This window comes from Oncorhynchus masou, unplaced genomic scaffold, assembly GCF_036934945.1.
Source record: "Oncorhynchus masou masou isolate Uvic2021 unplaced genomic scaffold, UVic_Omas_1.1 unplaced_scaffold_974, whole genome shotgun sequence".
In the NCBI taxonomy this organism is placed as follows: Eukaryota; Metazoa; Chordata; class Actinopteri; order Salmoniformes; family Salmonidae; genus Oncorhynchus; species Oncorhynchus masou.
This window is the reverse complement of record NW_027016250.1, coordinates 1,869-24,005: the sequence shown is the minus strand read 5'-3', so window position 1 is coordinate 24,005 and position 22,137 is coordinate 1,869. Positions and strand designations below refer to the sequence as shown.

The 22,137-nt window shown below is 42.3% G+C and overlaps 1 protein-coding gene across 8 annotated transcripts in view; it reads left to right on the top strand.

Annotated features, from left to right (window-relative positions):
* Window positions 1-10,827, top strand: part of LOC135538505 (NACHT, LRR and PYD domains-containing protein 3-like) — a 33,955-nt gene extending 23,128 nt beyond the window's left edge. For 5 of the 8 annotated variants that reach the window (XM_064964393.1, XM_064964392.1, XM_064964390.1 and 2 more), the window contains 7 exons: window positions 335-2,132; window positions 2,376-2,552; window positions 3,473-3,643; window positions 7,057-7,230; window positions 9,137-9,310; window positions 9,500-9,546; window positions 9,910-10,827. In XM_064964393.1, coding sequence (XP_064820465.1) covers window positions 335-2,132; window positions 2,376-2,552; window positions 3,473-3,643; window positions 7,057-7,230; window positions 9,137-9,310; window positions 9,500-9,546; window positions 9,910-10,463 — 3,095 coding nt within the window. In that variant the 3' untranslated portion in view covers window positions 10,464-10,827. The remainder of the gene's footprint in view (window positions 1-334; window positions 2,133-2,375; window positions 2,553-3,472; window positions 3,644-7,056; window positions 7,231-9,136; window positions 9,311-9,499; window positions 9,547-9,909) is intronic. The other 3 variants (XM_064964396.1, XM_064964391.1, XM_064964395.1) reach the window with 3 other exon arrangements.
* The last annotated feature ends 11,310 nt before the right edge of the window (window positions 10,828-22,137 follow it).

Below are 22,137 nucleotides of genomic sequence, written 5' to 3'. Positions count from 1 at the left end.
GTAACTCAATGATATTGTAGAAGCCTTAATACAACACCTAGTGACCTTATCAAATAACAGGAGGGATGTGTTGTGTTGATTAATTTAGTCAGAAAGAGGAGAGATGAGAGATAGACAGAGACACAACATTAATGATAATATCAGTAATACAAATAATAAAAATATACTCTGTCACTCCAGTGTGCAATGATTATGAAAACACTTAAACATTTATACAGTCAGTGAACGAATTAAGAGAAGAAAATATTATAATGTACAACTTTATAACACATTCCTACAATACTGTAGGCATATAAAACAGACTTATTATTAATATCCTCTGGGTTATTTCTAGATTCAGATGCGCTTGCTGTGATTTGCCAACGTGAACTCAAACTTAATCTAAAGAAGAAGTTTCAATGTATATTTGAGGGGATCGCTCAACAAGGAAACCCAACACTTCTCAATAAGATCTACACAGAGCTCTACATCACAGAGGGTGGAACAGGAGAGGTCAATAATGAACATGAGCTGAGACAGATTGAGACAACAACCAGGAAACAAGCAAGACCAGAGACTGCAATCAAATGTAACGACATATTCCAACCCTTAACTGGACAAGACAAACGTATCAGAACTGTGTTGACAAAGGGAGTCGCTGGCATTGGAAAAACAGTCTCTGTGCAGAAGTTCATTCTGGACTGGGCTGAAGGAAAAGCAAATCAGGATGTCCAATTTGTTTTTTCATTCCCTTTTCGGGAGCTGAATTTGATGAAAGAGGAAAAACACAATTTGATTGAACTTCTCAATCACTTCTCAACAGAAATTAAAGAATCAAGAATCTCCAACTATGACAAGTACAAAGTTCTGTTCATCTTTGATGGTCTGGATGAGTGCCGACTGCCCCTAGAATTCCAGAAAAACAAGATCTGTTGTGACATCACAGAGTCAACCTCAGTGGATGTTCTGCTGACAAATCTCATCAAGGGAAACCTGCTTCCCTCTGCTCTCCTCTGGATAACTACCCGACCTGCAGCAGCCAATAAGATCCCTTCAGAGTGTATTGACCAGGATACAGAGGTACGAGGGTTCAATGACCCACAGAAGGAGGAGTACTTCAGGAAGAGATTCAGTGATGAGGACATGGCCAGCAGTATCATCTCACACATAAAGACATCAAGGAGCCTCCACATCATGTGCCACATTCCAGTCTTCTGTTGGATTTCTGCAATAGTGCTTGAACACATGCTGAAGCATAAGAGAGAAGAGATGCCCAAGACTCTGACAGAGATGTACACACACCTTGTGGTGTTTCATACCAAACAGAAGAATGAAAAGTATCTTGGGAAAGAAGAGACAGGTCCACACTCGAATAAAGAGAGCATTCTGTCACTGGGAAAGCTAGCTTTTCAACAGCTTGTGAAAGGCAATCTGATTTTCTATGAAGAAGACCTGAAGGAGGCTGGCATTGATGTCAATGAAGCCTTAGTGTACTCAGGATTGTGCACACAGCTCTTTAAAGAGGAATGTGGGCTGTACCAGGACAAGGTGTACTGCTTCGTGCATCTGAGCATTCAGGAGTTTCTGGCTACTCTATATGTATTCCTCTCATTCATCAACAACAATGAGAATCTAATGGCCAAACCGCAATCAACATCCAGCAACTTTCTTGCTCTGTTCAGAGACAGGCGTGAAGTTACACTCTACAAGAGTGCTGTGGATAAAGCCTTACAAAGTGAGACGGGAAACCTGGACCTTTTCCTCCGCTTCCTTCTGGGCCTCTCACTGGAGTCCAATCAGAAGCACTTACGAGGTCTACTGACAAAGACGAGAAGCAGCTCACAGAGCCATGAAGAAACAGTCAAGTACATCAAGGAGAAGATCAGGGAGAATCCCTCTCCAGAGAGGTGCATCAATCTGTTCCACTGTCTGAATGAACTGAATGACCATTCTCTAGTGGATGAAATACAAAGATATCTGAGCTCAGGAAGTCACTCTAGAGGCAAACTGACACCTGCACAGTGGTCAGCTCTGGTCTTTGTGTTGCTGACTTCAGAAAAGGAGCTGGATGTGTTTGACCTGAAGAAATACTCCAGATCAGAGGAAGGTCTGCTGAGGCTGCTGCCAGTGGTCAAAGCCTCCAGAGCTGCTCTGTGAGTACATAAAATTACATTTAGAAATAAATATTTACTTCAGAGAAGAATATGTATTATTGATAATAATACTGAATCAATGCATTGATGTTCACATTAGTATAACATTGTGAACATAACATTCTAGGAGACTGAAGATGAATCTATATGTTTTTTGAGAGACTAAACCTAATGCCATTGTCCTTCTACACTATGTGTTAAATGAACAGTGTGTTTGTGAAATCATGATGTTCTCTCTGTCAGGCTGTCAAGCTGTGGAGTCACAGAGAAAAGTTGTGCTTCTCTGGCTTCTGAAGTTCTGAAGTCAAACTCCTCACATCTGAGAGAGCTGGATCTGAGTAACAATGACTTGAAGGATTCAGGAGTGAAGCTGCTCTCTGCTGGACTGGGGAATCCCCACTGTAAACTGGAGACTCTGAGGTCAGTAAATAATGTACTGTATGTATAATGTATTGTGTTATTTTTAAGTCCCTTTTATTATAAATCAGAATATAATGTGTTTCTCAACTCTTCCATATTTAATATAGATGCTACCATGGTTGTAGCCTTCCTCAGGGAATCGTGAATAATTATGAGTGAGAAAATTACAGATGCACAAATATCATACACCCAAAAACTGCTAACCTCCCCTTTTATTGTAATGGTGAGAGGTTAGCTGTCTTGGGGTATGATATTTGTGTTTCTAACTTTCTCACTCATCATTATTCACAATTAATTCAGGACTATCCATAATCATGGTAGCATCCACAATAATCTAGAAGTGTTTAGAAACATATTCATATTTACAATACAAATTACTCCAAAATAACTCACCTTTCATTTATACTGGGCACAAAATAATCTGAAACACAACCAAAACAAACAGCAAATGCACCCAACAAGTTCGTAGAGTCACAAGCTTGATGTAATAGTTGCATGCTAGGAATATGTTATTTTCGAAACAGATCAACCTATATGGATGAAAATACCCTCAAATGAAAGCTGATAGTCTGCACTTTAACCTCACAGTCAGTGTATCATTTCAAATCCAAAGTGCTGGAGTACAGAGCCAAAACAGCAACACATGTGTCACTGTCCCAATTCTGTCAGGTTTTATTATTTTTGGGAGGCAAAAGTTAGAATTCTTCATCCACTTTGACATTAGTGTGTTTCGTGTAGATCATTGACAAAAAAATGTTTTTTTTATGAAATACATTTTTATCCCACTTTGTAACACAACAAAATGTGGAAAAAGTCATAGGGGTGAATCATTTCTGAATGCACTGTATCAGGTTTAAGGACACTGATATATCTAAAAGAATAGCAGTGTGATTTAATAAATATAGTTTTACTCCTTGCAGGCTGTCAGGCTGTCTAGTCACAGAAGAAGGCTGTGCTTCTCTGATCTCAGATCTGTCAAGCCCCTCACACCTGAGAGAGCTGGATCTGAGTAACAATAACCTGAAGGATTCAGGAGTGAAGCTGCTCTCTGCTGGCCTGGGAAATCCCCACTGTAAACTGGAGATTTTGAGGTCAGTATTCCTGTAGTTAGTCAACAAGTGATAACTGTTCACCAGATCCTCAACAGGCACACACAGTCCACACCATATGTGTTTGGACAGTGAAGCTCACAGTTTTAAATGTGTTGTTCTGCTCCATCATTTTGGATTTGAGATAGAATGTTTCATATTAGGCGACAATACATAATGTCTGTTTTTATTTGAGGGTATTTATACATCTATTTTACCGAATATAAAGTGATTCTAAATCTAGTCCTCCCATTTGGAGAAGTTGTAATTATTTGTATTTATACATATATTTTACAGATATGATTTTACCGATAGAAATGAATCACTTTATATATCTAGTCCTCCCATTTGGAAAAGTTGTAATTATTTGGACAAATTCATTTAGTCAAAAGTTTAGTATTTGGTCCCATACTCCTTCGCTGACAGAGATGGCCGCCTCGCTTCGCGTTCCTAGGAATCTATGCAGTATTTTGTTTCTTTACGTGTTATTTCTTACATTGTTACCCCAGGAAATCTTAGGTTTTATTACATACAGTCGGGAGGAACTACTGGATATAAGAGCAACGTCAACTCACCATCCATTACGACCAGGAATACGACTTTCCCGAAGTGGATCCTGTGTTTTGCCCACCACCTGGGACAATGGATCGGATCCCAGCCGGCGAACCAAAACAACGATGCCGTAAAAGGGGCAGACGAAGTGGACTTCTGGTCAGGCTCCGGAGACGGGCATATCGCGCACCGCTCCCGAGTATACTACTAGCCAACGTCCAGTCTCTTGACAACAAGGTAGAAGAAATCCGAGTAAGGCTAGCATTCCAGAGAGACGTCAGAGACTGTAACTTTCTTTGCTTCACGGAAACATGGCTCACTCGAAACACGCTATCGGAGTTGGTACAGCCAGCTGGTTTCTTCACGCACCGCGCCGACAGAAACAAGCATCTTTCTGGTAAGCAGAGGGCCGGGGGGGGTTGCCTTATGATTAACGAGACGTGGTGTGATCATAACAACACACAGGAACTCAAGACCTTCTGTTCACCTGACTTAGAATTCCTCACAATCAAATGTCGACCGCATTATCTACCAAGAGAATTCTCTCCGATTATAATCACAGCCGCATATATTCCCCCCCAAGCAGACACATCGATGGCCCTGAACAAACTTTATTTGACTCTATGTAAACTGGAAACCACATATCCTGAGGCTGCATTCATTGTAGCTGGGGATTTTAACAAGGCTAATCTGAAAACAAGACTCCCTAAATTCTATCAGCATATCGATTGTGCTACCAGGACTGGTAAAACCATTGATCATTGTTATTCGAACTTCCGCAACGCATATAAGGCACTCCCCCATACTTTTTTCATAAAAGCTGACCATGACTCCATTTTGTTGCTCCCTGCCTATGGACAGAAACTAAAACAGGAAGCTCCCGCGCTCAGGTCTGTTCAACGCTGGTCCGACCAATCTGATTCCAGGCTTCAAGATTGCTTCGATCACGTGGATTGGGATATGTTCCGCATTGAGTCAAACAACAACATTGACGAATACGCTGATTCGGTGAGCGAGTTCATTAGCAAGTGCATTGGCAATGTTGTACCCACAGCAACTATTAAAACATTCCCAAACCAGAAACTGTAGATTGAAGGCAGCATTCGTGCGAAACTGAAAGCGCTAACCAGGGCAAGGTGACCAGAAACATGACCGAATACAAACATGCTTCAAGAGGGCCACCATTGTTCCTGTTCCCAAAAAAGCTAAGGTAACTGAGCTAAACGACTACCGCCCCATAGCACTCACTCCTGTCAACATGAAGTGCTTTGAGAGACTAGTCAAGGACCATATCACCTCCCCCCTACCTGACACCCTCGATCCACTCCAATTTGCTTACCGCCCCAATAGGTCCACAGACGTTGCAATCGCAACCACACTGCACACTGCCCTAACCCATCTGGACAAGAGGAATACCTATGTGAGAATGCTGTTCATCGAGCTCAGCATTTAACGTCAACATAGTACCCTCCAAACTCGTCATCAAGCTCGAGACCCTGGGTCTCGACCCCGCCCTGTGCAACTGGGTACTGGACTTCCTGACGGGCCGCCCCCAGGTGGTGAGGGTAGGCAACAACATCTCCACCCCACTGATCCTCAACACTAGGGCCCCACAAGGGTGCGTTCTGAGCCCTCCCCTGTACTCACTGTTCACCCATGACCGCGTGGCCATGCACACCTCCAACTCAATCATCAAGTTTGCAGACGACACTACAGTGGTAGGCTTGACTACCAACAACGACGAGACGGCCTACAGGGAGGAGGTGAGGGCCCTCGGAGTGTGGTGTCAGGAAAATAACCTCACACTCAACGTCAACAAAACAAAGGCGATGATCTTGGACTTCAGGAAACAGCAGAGGGAGCACCCCCATATCCACATCGACGGGGCAGTAGTGGAGAGGGTAGTACGTTTTAAGTTCCTCGGCGTACACATCACGGACTGAATTGGTCCACCCACACAGACAGCGTGGTGAAGAAGGTGCAGGAGGCTGAAGAAATTCAGCTTGTCACCAAAAGCACTCACAAACTTCTACAGATACGCAATCGAGAGCATCCTGTCGGGCTGTATCACCACCTGGTACGGACTGACTCCGCCCACAACCGTAAGGCTCTCCACAGGGTAGTGAGGTCTGCACAACGCATCACTGGGGGCAAACTACTTGCCCTCCAGGACACCTACACCACCCGATGTCACAGGAAGGCCAAAAAGATCATTAAGGACAACAACCACCCGAGCCACTGCCTGTTCACCCCGCTATCATCCAGAAGGTGAAGTCAGTACAGGTGCATCAAAGCTGGGACCGAGAGACCTTAAAACAGCTTCTTCCTCAAGGCCATCAGACTGTTAAACAGCAAACACTAACATTGAGTGGCTGCTGCCAACATACTGACTCAACTCCAGCCACTTTAATAATGGAAAAATTGATGTAATAAATGTATCACGAGACACTTTAAACAATGCCACTTAATATAATGTTTACATACCCTACATTATTCATCTCATATGTATATACTGTACTCTATACCATCTACTGCATCTTGCCTATGTCGTTCTGTACCATCACTCATTCATATATCTTTATGTACATATTCTTCATCCCTTTACACGGGTGTGTATAAGGTAGTTGTTGTGAAATTGTTAGTTAGATTACTCGTTGGTTATTACTGCATTGTCGGAACTAGAAGCACAAGCATTTCGCTACACTCACATTAACATCTGTTAACCATGTGTATGTGACCATGTGTATTTGATTTGATTTTGATTTTACATCAAGCTTTTGACTCTACAACCTTGTTGAATTTTCTGTTTGTTTTGGTGTTAAATGAACAGTGTGTTTGTAAAATAATGATGACCTCTTTGTCAGGCTGTCAGGCTGTGGAGTCACAGAGGAAGGCTGTGCTTCTCTGGGCTCAGCTCTGAAGTCAAACCCCTCACATCTGAGAGAGTTGGATCTTAGTAACAATGACCTGAAGGATTCAGGAGTGAAGATGCTCTCTGTTGGACTGGAGAATCCCAACTGTAAATTGGATACTCTGAGGTCAGTTAATTAATAATGTATGTACCGTGTATTGGGAAAGTATTCAGACCCCTTGACCTTTTCCACATTTTGTTACAATTTGACTTATTTGACAATTTGACTTATTAAAATTGATTAAATAAATAAAAATGATCATCAATCTATGTACAATACCCAATAATGACAAAGCGGAAACAGGTTTTTAGACATTTTTGCAAAAGTATTAAAAATAAAAACAGAAATACCTTACATAAGTATTCAGACCATTTGCTCTGAGACTTGAAATTAATCTAAAATGCATCCTGTTACCATTGATCATCCTTGAGATGTTTCTAAAACTTGATTGGAGTCCACCTGTGGTAAATTCAATTGATTGGACATGATTTGAAAAGCCACACATCTTTCTATATAAGGTCCCACAATTGGCAGAGCAAAAACCAAGCCATGAGGTCAGGAGGTCAAAGGAATTGTCCGTAGAGTTTTGAGACAGGATTGTGTTGAGGCACAGATCTGGGGAAGGCTACCAAACAATTTCTGCAACATTGAAGGTCCCTAAAACACAGTGGCCTTCATAATTTTTAAATTGAAGAAGTTTGGAACCAGCAAGACTCTCCCTCATGCTGGCCGCCCGGCCAAATTGATCGGGGGAGAAGGGCCTTGGTCAGGGAGGGGACCAAGAATCCGATGGTCAGTCTTACAGAGCTCTAGGGTTCCTCTGTGGAGATGGGAGAAACGTCCAGAAGGACAACCATCTCTGCAGCACTCCACCAATCAGGCTTTTATGGTAGTGGCCAGAGGGAAGCCACTCCTCAGTAAAAAGGCTCATGAAATACTGCTTGAAATTTGCCAAAAGGCACCTAAAACCCTCAGACCATGACAATTAAGATTATCTAGCCTGATGAAACCAAGATTGAACTCTTTGGCCTGAATGCCAAGTGTTACATCTGGAGGAAACCTGATACCATCCCTATGGTAAAGCATGGTGGTGGCAATATCAAGCTGTGGGGTTGTTTTTCAGCGGCAGGGACTGGGAGTCTAGTCAGGATCGAGGGAAAGATGAACAGAGCAAAGTACAGAAAGATCCTTGATTAAAACCTCAGGACCTCAGCCTTGTGTGAAGGTCACCTTCCAACAGGGCAAAGACCGTAATCACACAGCCAAGACAACGCAAGAGTGGCTTTGGAACAAGTCTCTGAATGACCTTGAGGGGCCCCGCCAGAGCCCAGAACCCTTGAACCCTTTCGAACATCTCTGGAGAGACCTGAAAATAGCTGTGTCGTGACACTCCCCATCAACCTGACAGATCTTGAGAGAGTTTGCAGAGAACAATGGGAGAGCGTCATACCCAAAAAGACTCGAGACTGTAATTGCTGCCAAAGGTCATTCTTTGTGACTGAGTGAGGGGTATTATTTCTGTTTTTAATTTTTGATATTTCTGTTTTGAAATTTGTTATACATTTGCAAACGTTTCTGTAAACTGTTTTCACTTTGTCATTGTGGGGTATTATGAATAGATTGATGTGGATTTGTATGTATTTCATTAATTTTAGAACAAGGCTGTAACATAACAAAATGTGAAAAAGGGAAGGGGTCTGAATACTTTCCCAATGCACTGTATAATTAATTGTGTTCTTTTTTAAAATTGTAAATAAGAAAATAATATGTTTCTAAACAATTCTACTTTCAATTTAGATGCTACCATGATTATGTGAATCGTGAATAATGATAGATTGTTGACAAAAAAATGACAATTAAATCCATTTTAATCCCACTTTGTGGACACAACAAAGTCAAAGGGGTGAATACCTTCTGTATGGCAGGTTTCAGGACACTGATATATCTGAACATGCTGTTCAAATATACCGCCACTCTATTTTCAACACCAAAGAATAGCATTGTGATTTTAAAATGATTTGACTATTTGCAGGCTGTCACGCTGTCTCGTCACAGAGGAAGGCTGTACTTCTCTGGTCTCAGCTCTGAGGTCAAACCCCTCACACCTGAGAGAGCTGGACCTGAGCTACAATCACCCAGGAGACTCAGGAGTCAGACTGCTCTCTGCTGGACTGGAGGATCCACACTGCAGACTGGAGAAACTCTGGTATGTAGAGGGTTTACATCAATGTTCATATCAGACATGTTTGAGTTATCAGGCCTGTTAAGACAAACATTCTTACTACCCCTTGGACATTGTTATATGCTGACTGTGTGTGTGTCTGTGTGTCTGTGTGTGTGTGCGTGTGAGTTCACGTGTATCACTCAATGACTGTTCTTCTGCTTACCACTACAGTGTGGAACATGGTGGAGAGTACACAATGAAACCTGGGCTTAGAAAATGTGAGTGTTGACTGCTGTGAAGAATATGACTAAGAATAAGTCTTAGTTCAAGTTAATTCAAAGTCAAAGACCACCATCATTACTTACATGGTCAAATTAAATATAAGCTGTAGTTCAACAGAAGCAGAAATCAGGGACACCAAAGTTTAGAAAGAGTTGCTTTGACAATGTGTATGGCGTGTTCGTGTTACATAAGACGTGTGTGTGTGTGTGTGTGTGTTCATGCATGCATATGTGTGTGTCAAGTTACCTTACTTTATCCTTTAGATACCTAGAAACATCTACATTAAATTCATTAGTGAAAAGTGAGTTCTAATGTGAATGATGAGGATTTCTAATATTGTGTCTGGTGTCATCCATCAGATGCCTGTGATCTCACAATGGACCCAAACACAGTACACAGACTCCTCTCTCTGTCTGAGGAGAACAGAAAGGTGACATGGAGGAGAGAGGAGCAGCTGTATCCTGATCACACAGAGAGATTTAAGGACAGGGAACAGGTGCTGTGTGGAGAGGGTCTGACTGGGCGCTGTTACTGGGAGGTAGAGTGGAGTGGAAGAGGGGCTGTTATAGGAGTGACATATAAAGGAATCAGCAGGAGAGGAGAGGGTAATGACTGTGTCATTGGATTCAATGACAGGTCTTGGAGTCTACAATGCTCTGACAACAGTTACTATGCAAGGCACAATGATAATCTCACTACAATAGCCATTCCCTCCTCCAGTTCCCACAGAGTAGGAGTGTATCTGGACTGGCCAGCCGGCACTCTGTCCTTTTACAGAGTCTCCTCTGACACACTGACCCACCTGTACACATTCCACACCACATTCACCGAGCCCCTCTATCCAGGGTTTAGGGTTTGGTATGACTCCTCAGTGTCCCTGTGTCAGGTGGTCCCTGTGTCAAACACAACATGATGTTTCACTCTAATCCTGGTCATGTTCAGGTAGGCACACTGGAGCAACAATGTAGAATATCTCTCTAGTGTGTAAACATTTGATTGTAAATATTCATGAATACACACCATTGATGTTGACAGACATTGTCAACTGGAGTCAGTCATTAATAGAATGAATCACCACACTGTGTTGTAAAAACTGTTTTCATTTAGAAATAATTGATCTTGTTGTTATTGGGCTTCTTGGTGTTTGTACATATTGTTGTCTGTAGAATATTAATTTGTCAACTTCTTGACACAACAATCTTGGTTTTGTTTAAACTCAATTCCACTGAATGAAATGTACATGTGACAGATGTAAATAATAAAGTTAATCAACCAGATGGAAGAAGAGAGGTGTAAATGTTTTAATAGTGATCACAATATGACAGTACAGTAATAGATGGAAGAAGAGAGGTGTAAATGTTTTAATATTGATCACAATATGACAGTACAGTAATAGATGGAATAAGAGAGGTGTAAATGTTTTAATATTGATCACAATATGACAGTACAGTAATAGATGGAAGAAGAGAGGTGTAAATGTTTTAATATTGATCACAATATGACAGTACAGTAATAGATGGAAGAAAGAGGTGTAAATGTTTTAATACTGATCACAATATGACAGTACAGTAAATGGAGTACAGTAATAGGGGTTGTGTTCAGTACATAGAAATGGGTCTTATTCAGTTGAAAAATAAGCTTTTATGATCACACACACACACAGACCTTAACCATGTAAAATGTCAACTTCAATGGGGTCGTAGCTGTATCTTAGTAGTGTGTTTTCAGTGAATCTCCTTTCTCTATCATCTCTGGTACAACACCCTCTGTGGGGTTAGAAACATTCAGGGGAAATGGAAAGAGATCATGTGACGTGATTTCCTCTTTTGGACATTAACAAAGCAACACTCCATCTTAGCTTCTCCACATTTACTGGATTGGTTCAACAGGATTGAAGAGAACCTCCCCACCAGTTCATTTTGTCACTTAAAGACCAGCAAGACACAAACGCCGCTCTGGCAATTATTTTATGCCTGTTAGGTTACTGGTTGTCTACAATGACGACTCCTGCAGCTTCAGGAAGTGATACTGTGCATTTAGTAATCACATTATAATATCCACTATTCTGTCATCATACACCGAGCAAACTATAAATGCAAGATGTAAAGTGTTGGTCCCATGTTATATGAGCTGAAAAAAAAGATCCCAGAAATGATCTATATGCACAAAAAAGTTATTTCTCTCAAATGTTGTGCACAAATTTGTTTACATCCCTGTTAGTGAGCATTTCTCTTTTGCCAAGGAGAGGTGTGGCATATCAAAAAAGCTGATTAAACAGCATGATAATTACGCAGGTGCACCTTGTGCTTGGGATGATAGAAGGCCAATCTAAAATGTACAGTTTTGTCACATGGCACAACGCGACAGATGTCTCAAGTTTTGAGGGAGTGTGCAATTGGCATGCTGACTGCAGGAATGTCCACCAGAGCTGTTATGAGAGAATTTAATGTTAATTTCTCATAAGCCCCCTCCAACATTGTTTTAGAGAATAAAGCAGTGCGTCCAGCTGGCCTCACAACCACAGACCACGTGTAACCACGCCAACCAAGGACCTCTACATCCGGCTTCTTCACCTGCAGGATCAGCTGACACCATCCATCCGGACAACTGATGAAACGGTGGGATTGCACAACCAAAGAATTTCTGCACAAACTCTCAGAGACCGTCTCAGGAAGCTCATCTGCATGCCCGTAGTCCTCACCAGGGTTTTGACCTGACTGTAGTTCGGCGTTGTAACTGACTTCAGTGGGCAAATGCTCACAGATGGCCACTGGCACGCTGGAGAAGTGTGCTCTTCACGGATTAATCCCGGTTTCAACTGTACCGGGCAGATGACAGACATGGCATCGTGTGGACGAGTGGTTTGCTGATGTCAACGTTGTAAACAGAGTGCCACATGGTGGCGGTGGGGTTATGTTATTGGCAGGCATAAGCTATGAACAACGAACACATTTGCATTTTATCTGTGGCAATTTGAATTCACAGAGATACCGTGGCAAGATCCTGAGACCTGACGAGCCATTCATCTGCCGCCATGACCTCATGTTTCAGCATGATAATGCTTGGCCCCATGTCGCAAGGATCTGTACACAGTTCCTGGAAGATGAAAATGTTCCAGTTATTCCATGGCCTGCATCAGAGGTGCAACTTTGGTTTTAGAAGGGAAGCACAAATATATATACAGTATATATATAGTGGGGCAAAAAGTATTTAGTCAGCCACCAATTGTGCAAGTTCTCCCACTTAAAAAGATGAGAAAGTTTTCATCATAAGTACACTTCAACTATGACAGACAAAATTAGATTTTTTTCCCCAGAAAATCACATTGTAGGATTTTTTATGAATTTATTTACTTATTTTCCACCATAATTTGCATTTGGTCACCTACAAACAAGCAAGATTTCTGGCTCTCACAGACCTGTAACTTCTTCTTTAAGAGGCTCCTCTGTCCTCCACTTGTTACCTGTATTAATGGCACCTGTTTGAACTTGTTATCAGTATAAAAGACACCTGTCCACAACCTCAAACAGTCACACCTCAAACTCCACTATGGCCAAGACCAAAGAGCTGCCAAAGGACACCAGAAACAAAATTGTAGACCTGCACCAGGCTGGGAAGACTGAATCTGCAATAGGTAAGCAGCTTGGTTTGAAGAAATCAACTGTGGGAGCAATTATTAGGAAATGGAAGACATACAAGACCACTGATAATCTCCCTCGATCTGGTGCTCCATGCAAGATCTCACCCCGTGGGGTCAAAATGATCACAAGAACGGTGAGCAAAAATCCCATGCTGAGTTGCATCCAAAGAACAACATCATGCTTTGGGGCTGTTTTTCTGCAAAGGGACCAGGACGACTGATCCGTGTAAAGAAAGAATGAATGGGGCCATGTATCGTGAGATTTTGAGTGAAAACCTCATTCCTTCAGCAAGGGCATTGAAGATGAAACGTGACTGGGTCTTTCAGCATGACAATGATCCCAAACACACCGCCCGGGCAACAAAGGAGTGGCTTTGTAGAAGCATTTCAAGGTCCTGGAGTGGCCTAGCCAGTCTCCAGATCTCAACCCCATAGAAAATATTTGGAGGGAGTTGAAAGTCCGTGTTGCCCAGTAACAGCCCCAAAACATCACTGTTCTAGAGGAGATCTGCATGGAGGAATGGGCCAAAATACCAGCAACAGTGTGTGAAACCCTTGTGAAGACTTACAGAAAACGTTTGACCTCTGTCATTGCCAACAAAGAAGACTCTATGCTGTAGGCTACCAAAATATTTGATCAACTTCCAGATATTGTTTTACAAAAGATATAGAGAGGGTTAGGCTTTCGGCCATCACCAGCAAGTGAGCTGGGCATCATTGGGTGAGTCAGTGAAATTGGAAAGCATTTTTAGGACTATAATTTCCTCCTCATATTGTGGCCTACAATATGTGTCTCCACACAAATAGGCCCATGCTATTGACGAATTCAAGACAAGGTTGTTTTTATTCATCTAAGATTGTCAGTTTGTCAGTGTCAAAGTAGCCTGCCATTTCGATCATTTGTGCGGATTTAAAAGATTCTGACAATGTCTCCAGTAATGTAAAATGAAGTAGAATATGACTATTCAATGCTGGTCTGACCAATCGGAATCCACGCTTCAAGATTGTTTTGATCACTTGTAGTGGAATATGTTCTGGGTAGCCTGCGAGAACAACATAGACAAATACACTGATACGGTAACTGAGTTTATCACTAAGTGTATAGGAGATATTATACCCACTGTGACTATTAAAACCTACCCTAACAAGAAACCGTGGATAGATGGCAGCATTCACGCAAAACAAGCGAACCATTGCGTTTAACCATGGCAAGATGACTGGATACAAACAATGTTGTTATTCCCTCAGAAGGCAATCAAACAGGCAAAACGTCAGTACAGATGTCATGCCCTGTGTCACGAATCTCGCCGAGGATGGTGCCTCTTCCTGTTCGGGGCGGGGCTCGGCGGTCGTCGTCTCCGGCCTATTAGCTGCCATCGATTCCCTTTCCGTTTGTTTTTGGTTATTGGTTAATTGGGTACACCTGTTTTGTATTAGGGTTTGTTTGTAGGGTATTTAAGGGCACTAGGCCCGCTGGGTATATGTGCGGGCTTGTTTTTGTTTTTTGTGTTGGATGGTGTTATTTTGTTCATATCCTTATTCGCCGGACTATTTTTGTCCTATTGTTTGGACTGGCAACTTATATACGCCCTGTGTGTTGGCGTAACCGTTTTTGTTGCGCTGGGGAATAAATTTGACAAAACGACTGAACCCTGCTCTCTGCGCCTGATTCCACCCACCACTCCTAGTTATCGTAACACCCTGGCCATAGAGAGAGGTTTCTATTCTCTATTTTGGTTAGGCCAGGGTGTGACTAGGGTGGGCATTCTATGTTCATTTTCTATGTTTTGGACTTCTGTGCTGTTTGGCGGGTGTGGTTCTCAATCAGAGGCAGCTGTCTATCGTTGTCTCTCATTGAAAACCATACTTAGGTAGTTATTTTCTGTTTATTGTGTTTTGCACCTGACGGAGCTGTTTTGGTTGTTCTTTTGTTACTTGGTGTATTTAGTGTTCAGTTTAATAACATGTACACTTACCACGCTGCACTTTGGTCCTCACCTTCTTCCACCAATGGCTGTTACAACAGAGACAAAGTGACATCGCAATTTAACAACTCAGACACGAGACGTATGTGGCAAGGTCTACAGACAATCACGGACTACAAAAGGGAAAACCAGCCATGTTGCAGACACCAAAGTCTGGCTTCCGGACAAGCTAAACACCTTCTCATGCTTTGAGGATAACACAGTGCCACCGACACGGCCCGCTACCGAGGATTGTGGGCTCTTCTTCTCTGTGGCCGACGTGAGAAAGACATTTAAGCGTGTTAACCCAGACCCAGACGGCATCCCTAGCCTCATCCTCAGAGCATGTGCAGACCAACTGGCTGGAGTGTTTACAGGCATATTCAATCTCTCCCTATCCCAGTCTGTTGTTCCCACATGCTTCAAGATGTCCACCATTGTTCCTATACCCAAGAAAGCAAAGGTAACCGAACTAAATTACTATCACCCCGTAGCACTCACTTCTGTCATCATGAAGTGCTTTGAGAGACCAGTCAACGATCATATCACCTCTACCTTACCTGACATCCTAGACCAACTTCAATTTGCTTACCGCCCCAATAGATCCACAGACGATGCAATCGCCATCACACTGCACACTGCCCTGTCCCATCTGGACAAGAGGAATACTTATGGAAGAATGCTGTTCATTGACTATAGCTCATCATTCAACACAATAGTACCCTCCAAGCTCATCATTAAGCTCAATGCCCTCTCTGTGCAACTGGGTCCAGGACATCCTGACGGGCCGCAGAAGGCTGAAGAAATTTGGCTTGGTATCTAAAACACTCAAACTTTTACAGATGCACAATTGAGAGCATCCTGTTGGGCTGTACCACTGCCTGGTATGGCAACTGCACCACCAGCAACCGCAGGGCTTTCCAGAGAGTGGTGAGCTCTTCCCAACGCATCACCGGGGGCAATCTATCTGCCCTGCAGGACACCTAAGGCACCCGATGTCACAGGAAGGCCAAAAAGATCATCAAGGACAACAACCACCCGAGCCACTGCCTATTCACCTCATTATATTCCAGAAGGTGAGGTCAGTACAGGTGCATCAAAGCTGGGACCGAGTCAATGAAAAACAGCTACTATCTCAAGGCCTTCAGACTGTTAAATGGCCATCACAGGCACATTAAAGGCTGCTTGCCATATACATAGACTTGAAATCACTGGCCATTTTAATAATGGAACACTAGGCACCTTAATAATGTTTACATATATCATATGTCCAGTTGAATTTGGAAGTTTACGTACACCTTAGCCAACTATATTTAAACTCTGTTTTTCACAATTCCTGACAATTAATCTAGTAAAAATTCCCTGTCTTACGTCCAGTTAGAATCAGCACTTTATTTTAAGAATGTAAAATATCAAAATAATAGTAGAGAATGATTTATTTCAGCTTTCATTTCTTTCATCACATTCCCAGTGGGTCAGAAGTTAACATACACTCAATTAGTTTTCTGTATCATTGCCTTTAAATTGTTTCACTTGGGTCAAACGTTTGGGTAGCCTTCCACAAGCTTCCCACAATAAGTTGTTTTGGCCCATTCCTCCTGACAGAGCTGGTGTAACTTACTCAGGTTTGTAGGGCCTCCTTACTTTTTCAGTTCTGCCAACACATTTTCTGTAGGATTGAGGTCCTAACCGACTTGCCAAAACTATAGTTTGTTAACAAGAAATTTGTGAAGCGGTTGAAAAACTAGTTTTAATGCCTCCAACAAGTGTATGTAAACTTCCGACTTCAACTGTAGGTATTTCTCTTGTCCAGATGGGATAGGGCAGTGTGCAGTGTGATGGCGATTGCGTTGTCTGTGGACCTATTGGGGCGGTAAGCAAATTGGAGTGGGTCTCGGGTATCAGGTAGGGTGGAGGTGATATGATCCTTGGCTAGTCTCTCAAAGTACTTCATGATGACAGAAGTGAGTGCTACGGGGCGATAGACATTTAGCTCAGTTACCCTAGCTTTCTTGGGAACCGGAACAATGGTGGCCCTCTTGAAGCATGTGGGCACAGCAGACTGGGATAGGGATTGATTGAATATGTCCGTAAACACACCAGCCAACTGGTCTGCACATGCTCTGAGGACGCAGCTAGGGATGACGTCTGGGCTGGCAGCCTTGCGAGGGTTAACATGTTTAATTGTTTTAATTACGTTGGCCAAGGTGAAGGAGAGCCCCATCAAGCTTTGGTTGCGGGCCTTGTAGGTGACACTGTATTGTCCTCAAAGCGAGTAAAGAGGTTTTTAATTTGTCTGGTAGCAAGACGTCGATGTCGCGACGGGGCTGGTTTTCTTTTTGTAATCCGTGATTGACTGTAGACCTTGCCACATTCTGGTTTTTGGTGTTTGAGCCGTTGAATTGCGACTCTACTTCGTCTCTATACTGACACTTTGCTTGTTTGTTTGCCTTGTTGGGGGAATAGCTACACTGTTTGTATTCGGTCATGTTTCCAGTTGCCTTGTCATTATTAAAAGCAGTGGTTCAAGCATTTAGTTTTGCGCGAATGCTGCCATCAATCCACGGTTTCCCATGGGTGATGAGGGGGCAGGCACGTGGCACGAGTCTTCTAAAAGTCCTGGTTCTGACTGTGCAGGAGAGTTTAAGATGAGGAAAGTGATACGTTCATAGTGGTTGTGAGTAACTGTGAGGAAATGGGAATCGTGGTCTAGCGCACCATTCCTGATCCTAGGGGACGGTTGTCTAGGGCAGAGACTGGGATAGGGGTTGTAAAGGGACTAGAGGAACACGTAATGATAAGACCACTGACCGGCCTAGGAGTCCACTAGGGCAGGACAGCCGTCCTGCGGAAAGCCGTCAACAGGGCCTGGACGCTCCAGCCAGGGAAATCCAGAGCGTACTCCGATGCTCTCCTGGACCCCTGGCGGAGGAGAGCCTCACCTCCCTTTCGACCCTCTGTAGGGTGATCAAAGATGGCAGGGAAGAGTTGGGTGAAGCGCTCATCGGACCGAAGCACTTCCTGGTCCATCCATCTCCCAAACGGCTTGTGCCACTCCAGAGCCCGGCCTGTCAGCACCGAGATCACCAAGACCACCTCGTATCTCTCGGAGCCATCCGGCATGACGGGCCAGGTGGAGGTGTTGGGGAATAGTCAGAATTAGTTGGTAACATAGGTAAGATGTTTTACATTGATTATATTTTTGCGAAGTTACTTCTCATCAGAATGTTTATTTTGGTATAATACTGTGGCCGGGTTGCAGTCATCTGTTCTCTGTCAGGACTAAGTTACTTGGGCCGCAGAGGGGAGAGGTCAAGCGTGTATCTCTTGGCTCCACAATGTCTGTGTGCCATTCAATGTGTCTCTGTGATCTTGTCAAGGAGGGGGCATGTGATATATGCCTGTTGATATGAGGATTTGTTTTATGGTTCTGAGTTTGAGAAAAGAACATAGTTGATGACAATGCTGATGTGACAGCCTTCGGTGTGGGTGTGGAGACAGAGACAACAGGGGTTCAAAACTGTAGAACCCAGTTCCTACATTTAAATATAAAAGGAGACTTTATCAAACAAAACTATGCTACATTTTATCTCTGGGACCCTCAGAATGACAAATCAGAGCAAGATTACTGAATGTAAGTACATTATTTACCTTCAGAGGTGAACGTATCAAACCAGTTGCTGTGATAAACGTTTTTGTTGTTGTGCACTCTCCCAAACAATAGCAAGGTAGTTTTTCACTGTAATAGCTACTGTAAATTGGACAGTGTTGTTAGATGAACAAGAATGTTAGCTTTCATATTAGCACACATTAGCTCAACTGTCCCAGTATAGCAACACCGATCCCGTTGAGGTTAAACTGTCTTTCATTCTGTCATCAAAATTCCAAGTGGTCTAGGGAAAGTAATAACACTTTTGTTCAGTTCTAACTACACATTCTAATAGACAGTGATTTGATATTCCAGGCTCACAAAGTGAGAGGACCCTGTCAAGATTGACTTCACTATCGATCTGAAGCATGAGGTAAGCTTATATCCGACCGCTTTATAGTTTTGAGTTCTGACGGTTCTAATGGAAATGTGTATAAAAGAGTAATTTAAATCATTTGTTTTTAACATTTTGTAATAACTGCTACACTCATGATGGTGTTGGCAATTGATGTTATTCTTCAATAACACAAACTCCAAAGCAAATCAGGGGGAGAAAAATAGGTTTATTCAGAGGACAAATCAAGATGTTATGCTGGGAGTCAGATGTTCAGTCTCCCTGTCCTCAGCTTTTCCCCACTGTCATGACGTTGGCCTGGGGTAGGTTTATGACAGTCATAAATACCTCTTCCCCCTTTTTTCCTCTCTCTACCCTACTGATGCTACATTTGCAAACCCTTTGGTTAACATAGAGATTCTGGGAACATCAGAACGTGGGGAAATGAACTATAGTCTGGTAATCCGACCAATTGAACATATGCAGTGGTACTTAATGAATATGATGTCAGTTCGGTTGTCATCTGAGACATTCTCATCAATGATAAGATGACATAAACTCTACAGTGGAAAGTCTAAACCGGAGTTATCGGATTCACATGGAATTGTTGTTCAATTTAAATGTTAGAATATTAAATTATTTGTGATGGGATGAAATGTGATTTTAGCTTCTAAAATGTGAGATTTGGGTTTTCACAAGGTAGGGCTCTGCTCAATCAGCGTCCCCTGTGAAGGGACATGGGCTATAAAACTTTTCAAACACTCCCTCCTCTCCTTCCTATATAAAGCCTTGGACGACAATATAACCTCCTGTTCCGAGGACGTAGGGACCACGGTCCGATGTCAGAATGGTTCAGATAATAACTACAGAACAGAAGCCAACATCAGCGTGAGCTTTGGTTGCGAATGGTATGAACTTTGAACTCTTATTCACTACAGAAGTGATACCTCCTAGCTGTTGAGTTAGCAACAGCAGATGCAAACGAGGGTTAGGAAGGAACAGACAGGGTATCCCGTCTATCACACAATGATGTTACTACAACGTATCCAATTGACAACCAGAGACATTCTTCAAAGGACTCGGTTGGACAACACGGCCTTCCGTCTACCACCAAGCTACCGAAGCACAGCTCAGAGTAAATATTTATTGCATTTTCCTTTTCCAAATGGGCGGTAATTTAGAATGCATAAGATGCAGTATTTACGATAGCACAGGTTAAGCCCCTTCGTTCCTCAGTCTTCCCGCTCTTTCACTCAAAACCTGCCCCTTTTCTTTTGTGTAACAAGCTGTCATATCTGTTCCGCCCGCTAGGGACGTTTTCCTTTATGACGTAATATTTGTAATCAAGTTATGATTTAAATGTGTATGTGTAATTCTGTGTGATTAGTTAGGTATTTAGTAAATACATAATTAAACCCAATTTTGTATTGCTGGTTAAACTTGTTAGCTAGGGTTCTTGAAGATAACCAAGAATTTACAACTTTCAGATGAGACTGAATTAAGATGACGATTAATATTGACTGCTATTGATGTTAAATATTTACTAGGTCTTTAAGAATTTATTCGGAAGATAACAGCTCTATAAATATTATTTTGCGGTGCCTAACTCTCTAGTTAATTACATTTACATGATTAGCTCAATCAGGTAATATTAATTATGGAGAAATTATGTTATAAAATAGCATGTCATATCACTTAATCCGGCATAGCCAAAGACACGACACCACTGAACAGAGGAACAGGATGCCATTTAAACCCCCCCACCCTATCCTGGGGTTGACCAATCAGATGTCCTTGCAGAACGACTGGGCCAATGGCCAAATAACCAGTAATCTGCTCCTGACTCAATGTACAGACCAATGAAAACGTGGCACACGTCGCTCTGAGTTCAGGAGTGACTTTCCACAGATTCAAACAGATGAAATCCACCTCCTATTTACAATTTGCTATTGACCATTAGTACTGTAGTTTTTAGTCCTCTCGTGCTCTGTGTTGTGTATTTATCTTCAAAATATACTTATAATGGAATGGAGAACACAGATGTTTTCATTTGATTGTAATTTGTGTCACTGACACTGCACTTTCTTCAACTTGTTGACAGTGAGCCTATACGCTAATATCGCCTTAAGCGTTGTACTTGCTAATCAAGTGAAGTATAATTTCAATATACCCTACTGTCACAAACTAATATCCTCCAACAACAGCGCAATAGAAGCAGCTTCCTCCTCATATGTCCCTCCTCCTACTGACTGTCACATTGTCTGAGGGACACTCTGTTCCTGTGCCTTCTCTTCCTTTTCTGTGTTTTTTCAGTCCTTCATTCAGGGGAGAAATAGAATAGCACTTTATCTCTCTCTCTCTCGCCCTCTCTCTCTCTCGCCCTCTCTCTCTCTCGCCCTCTCTCTCTCGCCCTCTCCCTCTCTCTCGCCCTCTCCCTCTCTCTCGCCCTCTCCCTCTCTCTCGCCCTCTCTCTCTCTTCCTCTTCCGCCCTCTCCCTCTCTCTCTCTCTCTCTCTCGACACATTCCCTATCACATTTCTCAGCCTCATGGATTTAGCCTCAGATATGAAAGACAAGGAAAGGTAACACTTTACAATAAGGATACATTAACATTAGTCAATGCATTATTTAACCTGAAAAAATAATTTGTGAATGTATCTACTAAGCATTTATTAATTTAATGCATTTTTACTAAGCCATAAGAAATGCATTTATACATTGTTTATAAAGCTGATAATTCATTTTAGTTAATAGTTATATAACCTTAATGTCCCGCATCTAAACCATTCATTAACTAATGGTATGTTAGTAAAGAGTTAACAATTAATATTAACAGTATGTTAAGGTTTTATCATGTATCAATCATTTTTAGTGATGCAGGTTCATGTTATTGAGAGATTTTATTTATTCTAGTTTAAAAATAGATTGTGTGTGCTTTAAGTGTTATTTCTTAATGTTAATTAAAGTGTCTTTGTGAGACTCATTGTACAGTTGGTACAAA